This window comes from Fonticula alba, assembly GCF_000388065.1.
Source record: "Fonticula alba strain ATCC 38817 unplaced genomic scaffold supercont2.3, whole genome shotgun sequence".
NCBI lineage: Eukaryota > Rotosphaerida > Fonticulaceae > Fonticula > Fonticula alba.
The window spans coordinates 2,887,135-2,893,587 of NW_009242973.1; the positions used below are offsets into that span (position 1 = coordinate 2,887,135).

General features: G+C 68.6%; 1 protein-coding gene across 1 annotated transcript; it reads left to right on the top strand.

The window, feature by feature from the left end:
- The first annotated feature begins 2,821 nt into the window (after positions 1–2,821).
- On the top strand, positions 2,822–6,424 carry H696_02398 (hypothetical protein). The gene is made up of 6 exons (XM_009496299.1): positions 2,822–2,873; positions 3,175–3,458; positions 3,819–3,955; positions 4,150–4,273; positions 4,765–5,224; positions 5,651–6,424. Exons 2-6 carry the CDS (start codon positions 3,178–3,180, stop codon positions 6,401–6,403), a joined length of 1,755 nt encoding a protein of 584 aa, XP_009494574.1. The 5' UTR covers positions 2,822–2,873; positions 3,175–3,177; the 3' UTR covers positions 6,404–6,424.
- Positions 6,425–6,453: the final 29 nt, after the last annotated feature.

A 6,453-nucleotide genomic window follows, 5' to 3' on the forward strand; every position in this document is an offset into this window, starting at 1 on the left:
AAGAGAGGAGATGTCGGGGGTAGCAGCGGGTGGCGAAAGGCAAAGTGCGCAGGGGGGTGGTGTCACTTGGGGGAGGAGAGCGATGGAGCTGCTGTTCCTAAGGGGCCGGGGGGAACAGGGGCACCCCTTGGCAGCGGGTCAGCTCTTGGTTTTCCTGGCAAGCGTCGCCCCCCCCCCCCCTCCCCCCCCCCCGCCCCCCATGTCGCGCTGACCCTCCGCCGTCTCGCGTGCATTCTCCTGATGCCATCGCTCATGCGGCGCGATTGGGCACCCGCGGGGGGCGGGGGGCGGGGGGCGGTGGTGGATGCAGGAGGCGGGCGAAAGGGCAAGGGGGCAGGAAAATGGGAGCCGGCCATCGGGGGAAAGGGCTATCCCGACTTGGTGGCCGGGATCCGGCAGGCAAGCAGCCCGAGGGGGCGGGCGTCCACACCTACACCGACCCGGGCGGCACGGGAGCCCCCGGTGTGCCCACATGGGTGATGGGGACCGTGAAGCGGGCTGCCCGTGAGCATGCTCGCCTTGGATTCGGGCCGCCCGGCCCCTGGAGCCAGTCCGAGCACCGAGGTTCGAGCTATCTGGGCCCCCGCTGCGCCAGGAGCGAGGCCCCCCAGCCCATGAAGGGGACCCCCCTTTCATGTGGGGGGGAAGGGAGGCGGGAGAACAAGCTCCCACACTGCCCCCGCCCCCCCCTCCCCCCATCGGCCTGCAGCGTTAGCTGGTGGGGCGCATCGGGCAGCAGCCCTGCCGAGGCACCATGCACATGGGACCGGGGAAAATAATAAAAATATATCAATATAAATTTGTTTTCCTCTCCTCTCCTCCCCTGTCCCCTCCCCCCGGGCAATCTGCCCCGGAGACCTGTGGGGACCGCAAGACCAGTTGGCATCTGATCCCGAGCCCCGGTTCCCTCTCCCTCCCTCTCGCTCGCTCTCTCTCTTTCTCTCTCTCTCTCTCAGCCGCGGGCCCGCCATCCGGCTTTGATGTGTGACACCTTTGCCCGGGCTGGGGCGTCCGGCTGTGCACGGGGGACGGACTGCCAGGCCATGCTATCGCGGCTCCCCATCCACGGCAGAATCCCCCACGGCAGCGCCCCGCCCGAAGGGTGTGAGGCCTCCCGCGGCCCCCCTCCGACACAGGCGGAAATCCCCCCAATGTGAAAGGGCACATGGACCCCGGGGGGCGGTGGCCGGGGAGGGAAGGCTCGAAAGACCCCAGGGCCCATCACCAGGAACGCGATAAGGCCGAGCGCAGGGGGGGGGGGGGGGGGGGGGGGGGGGGGGGGGGGCGGGGGCGGGGCGGGAACACAGTCCTCGGCAGTGCGGCGCATGTGAGATTGTGGGCTACCTCTGTCGTGTCACGGCGCGCCGCCATGCCATGGATCACGCCTACGCGATCCGTTGGTGGTCGGCGGTGGGGGAAACATATTGGGCAGGTGATCAGTGACCCGCCCCGCACGGCGTCTTCGGTGGGACGGATCGAGCCTGCACGGGGGTGGCTTGGTGCTTGTCTCCCCCCCCCCCCCCCGGCAAGGGCTGACGGAAGGCGCCGCTGGTGGAATCACTGAGGTCAGCTTTCGATTGTGGGCTGCGATGTGTCGGTTCCCAGCCCATTGCCGTGTGTAAAATACCCCGGGCGACGTTGACCGACACCCGGGCCGGAACCCCGGGCTGGTCAAATCACCCGATCTGAGGTAGAGAGTGTCAGAATATTCATGCATTACGCTGTTGCCTCGGGGAATGCCGTTACGTTAATAACATTAATCCATTCTTGAGAGCGCTTGGTGGGTATCTCATCTTAACTGGGGCGATGCATGTGTAACCGAATGCAAGATACTTTTTCCATTGGCCCCGGGTATCGGCCGGGCCTATGTCACTCGGTGGCCGGTGGCTGTGGGTTGGATGCAAGCGTGAGGGGCGCCAGCAGGGCGAGGTCGAGCGAAGCTTGTGGGTGAGGGAGGGAGGCTGTGTGCCGAGGGGGGCTGTCTTGTGCCAAGGTGCGATCCTGGGTGCGGGCCGGCTGCCATTGGTGTGGGGCGAGGCTGGCAAATGGCACAAGCCGCCGAGAGGGGGGGCGAGGGTAGGAGGACCGGTCTCGCAAGCCTCTCCGGGCCCTTTGCTCGGCTTGGGCTCCCTCTGTTTCTCCCCCGCGCCCTTTCCCCGCCGGGTGCTCGCGAATGGCGCGCCGGTGCTCCTCCAGTACAGAGGGCTGGTGCTGTTCTAAATCGAGATGGGTGATGGTCGGCTCGGAGGTGGCCATGCTCCGCCGGCCGAGTGCGCGTGCCTTCCGGCCGCGACAAGATGGTCCAGACATGTGAGGGCGCTCCACCGGGTGGTCTGGCCGCCGAGGCGCCTCCCCTGACTCAGGAGCAAAGCCAGACCGGGTGAGCGACGGGCCGGTGCCGGAACGCTTCGCTCCCTGCGGCGATGGTAGTCGTGCGACATGGGGGGGGGGGGGGGGGGGCTTGCCTGCGGTCGCCTCCTGGCGCACCTGGGAGAATGCCACTGCCCCCCGGAGGCCACACGCGTCTCCGGGAAGGCGAGCGAGGGCGGGGAGGGCAGGGGGGGGCGGAGGCGGCCCGGGCGGGGCCACGAGGCCGCGAGGCCGCGAGCCTGAGGCAGGCGCGCGCCTGGAGGAGGGGGGCAAGGCCGCAAGGGGGGCTAGGCAGCGGCGCGGGGTCACGGGGCGGGCCCATCGGAGGCGAGGGGGCCGGCGGGGAGCTTGCGGCAGATGGACGTGCTCAGGAGCCGAGGCGGAGGATCTGGAGTATATAAGGCGCCCTGAAGCGGTCCTCATTCCATCAGAAGGCCAGTCATCTAGCTGCCTGCCGATCACGGAACAAGGCGACGCTCAACCCCCCATCCAACACCCATCCAGTGCGTTCAGCCAACAGCTGTGCCCCTTGTTCGTGTGCATGCCGTGTCATCCGCCACCCTGCCCATGATACGCTCTGTCCCTCATGGCAAGGGGGGGGGGGGTACCCACACGGGCACCCACACGGGCACCCCCACCCACACATGCCCAAAGTCACCCGCCCACACACGCACACACACACACAAAGATGCACACGTGCATACACAAACGCATGTGGGAAGTGCCGCACTCCCGGATGTACTGACGCCCGGCCGCGCGGCCTGCTGTGCCCTGGTCGATCGATTGATCAATCGACCTACCCAGCCCATGACTCCCTTGAGGAACACCGCTCGCATGGCGGTCCTGGCCACCGGCGCCCTCTCGCTGCTGGCCCGGTCGGCCCTCGGCACGCTGGCCATCGAGGAGATGGTCGGTCGCTTGCGCAAGTTCGACGAGGGCACCAACGGCGATGACCGCCGGGGCATGGTCCCCGAGCGCTTCTGGTCCCGCGACCAGGGCGACCACGAGGTGTGCCAGCCGCACATGGCCAGCTACAGCGCCTTCGTTGAGGAGCCATGCGGCGGGAAGGTTTCCTGCGCCAAGGGCCTGTGCGTGGGTGCTCTTTTGCTTCCGTGAATGTGCTCTTATGTGTGACTGTGTGACTGGGTGTGTGTGTGTGTGTCCCCGTGCGGGCGGGTGGTGGTCTGAGCGGGTGCTGGGGACGAAGATGGGATCCACGATGCCCCAGGACCAGGGGGGGGGGGGCGTGCAAGGCTGCATGCGGGCCCCTGCTGCGCGCTGCCCTTTGGGTCCATCCGAAGAGGGGCCATTTTCCCCCTGCCACACGGCCACAGGGTAGCTTGGCTAACAGGCATCCTCCTGCATTGTCGCCGGGCGCCTTGCTGATCTCCGGCGGCCGATGGCCCCGTCCAACGGAAACCCTCCTCGGGGATCGCCCGACCCGATAGACAATGCCTGCCAATTGGCGATAGCGGCACCAGCGAGTGTGTCCCCTCGCTGAAGGGCTCCCAGTGCATTTCCAACTACGAGTGCCCCATTTGGTACTCCTGCTACCTGGGCCGGTGCACGCTGACCGGCGGTGCTGGTACGTGTGCCGCGAGGCATGCCAGCCCCGGCTCATGACACGTTGCCCGGCCAAAACTTGCCCTCGCCAGAGCACGGCGTGCTGACAAACAGCCCGATCGCCGCTTCGCCCTCCCCCCTCCCGGCCTCGGCTCTTTGATTGGCGGCCATTGCCTTCCCCCCCGCCCCCCCGCCCCCCCGCCCCCGTGCCACCAGGCCAGGCCTGTGACCAGGTGCTGGTCGAAAATGAGGCGGTGTCCTCATGCGGCGTCGGGCTCAAGTGTGTCGACGGGGTGTGCACCGGGTCGCGCTTTGGCGACTTCGCCACCGACAGTGCACAGTACGTGTGGCCTCTTTTCTTGTCTCTCCTCCCCTTTGCCCCCGCCCCCCCCCCCCCCCCGGGGGGAACGAGGAGCCCGCGCCTTTGTCTCGGGCACCTGCCCCCCACGAGGCGGAGAGAGAGCCGGCCCGCATGCGCCAGCCCGCGCAGGGCGGCCCAGCGGCGTCGAGGGCGAAAACTGCCTGGAGCGCTGGGCACCACCAAAAGGCCCCCTTTATGAGGCCCCGACCCGGGGCACGGCCCGCCCCCCCCCCCCCCCCGGGGGCGCATTCGGTCGGCTGGCGCCTTCCTCGGGTGTAATGGAGCTGGTCGCCAGGACGGCGCCTTGTGCCCAGGGCGAAGGCCGGCACCGGAGCTTCCTCTGATGGTGACTCACATCGCGCACGGATCCCTGCCTCGTCCCCCCTGCCCCCCGCCCCGCCTGCGCCCCTGCGCCCCTGTGCCGCCGCGTGCCGCGGCCCTGCCTCCATTGTGTGTCCCATCGAGCACAGCTGCTCCAGTGGCATGCTTAATGACCACGTCTGCGGAGCCCGGGCCAATGGCGAGGAGTGCGAGCTGTCGGCCGAGTGCCAGCCCAGCTCGGAGTGCGTTAGCGGCGTTTGCACCTCGAAGGGCACCTCGGAGGCCGAGGCCCCGGAGGGTCGCCGGTGCCTGACCCCGGGCGACTGTGTCTTCGGGCACTACTGCATCTCGCCGAACGGCTTCGCCGAGGACATGAACTCCTACTGCATCCCGGCCCGGAGCCTGGCCAATGGCCAGTGGTGCAACTACACCAATGGCGTGTGCGCCTCCGGCGTGTGCGATGAGCAGGGCCTGTGCCGGCGCCCGCGGCAGAAGTGCGACGCCGAGTCCGGCTGTGACGAGGGGTTCATCTGCGCCTGCCCCAAGGATGCCAACGCCTCGGACACCGATGGCCTGTGCATTCGCGACCCCTGCCATCGGATTCTCCTCGTGCGTGCCCCCATGGGGCTGGGGCCTTCCCACATGGACCCACGGCCAGGGCAGCTTAGTCGAGGGGGAGAAGGGGACGGCCCTGGAGCGGGGGAGGGCCAGAGAGCGAAAGAGGGAAGGAGGTGATGTCACCGAGGTGCAGGGGGAGAGGGGGGGGGCGGTGAGGAGAGGCGCACTTCAGAGGCTCGCCTGGCCGCGGCGGGGGGCAGCAGGAAAGGCGCTCACCCCGCGCAGGGACAGGGAAACCGCAGCGAGAGCGCGAGAGAGAGAGAGAGAGAGAGAGAGAGAGAGAACACACCAGGGCAGAGGGTGGCACAGGACACTTTGACTGACACTCCATCGGGGGGGCGGGGGCCCGGTGGCGGTGGCGTCGGGAACAAAAATCATCCGGACCTGCCCCGTGTCGTGTGAACGGCCCCTTTGCAGGCCCTTCACCACTGCTCGATCAAGCACTGCCAGTACAGTGTTCTCGACAGCGGGATCCCGAACTACGCCGGCGCCTGTGTGTCGGTCTCCTGCCCGGATCTGTATGACCGCTTCGAGTATTGCCGGGCCTCGCGCCAGACCCTGGCCCCGGTGATGCCGAACCCCGACGAAAGCACCCCCTGCGAGGAGGGCACCGTCGATGATAATGGGGACCTCTGCAGCCAGGGCGCCGCCGACGAGGCGGATGACGAGCAGCCGGACGGGGGCGAGGACCACGACGACATGGGCGAGGAGGGCGCCACCTCCAACACCACCGACGACCAGGACCAAGACCAGCAGCAGGGCGAGGAGGCGGACCAGGAGCAGCCGACCCTGGAGCCGGGCGTGCCGGAGGACGACGAGTCCGACTACCCTGAGGGCAGTGCCACGGGCGAGCATCCGACCGCCATCTTGCCGGTGGACCCGACCCCGGCCGTTGACCCGCTGGTCGACGAGCTGGCCACCGGCAGCGGCGCCGACAAGTCCGACGGACAGGATGGCGACAGTGGCGCCGATGATGTTGACGGCGAGGAGGAGGAGGAGGACCACGCGGCCGGCACCCCGTCCGGCAGCCACTCGGATGGGGCCCCTGGCCAGCCGCCGAAGAAGAACAGCGCCGCCCCGGCCGGGCCTCTCGAGGGCGTGGCCACCCTCATGACCGCCAGCATGGGTCTGGCCTTCATCCTGGCCATCGAGGCCATGTCTCGCTGGTAAAGAGAGACGGGCCACATGTCCCCCCCCCCCCCCCCCCCCCCCCCCCCCCC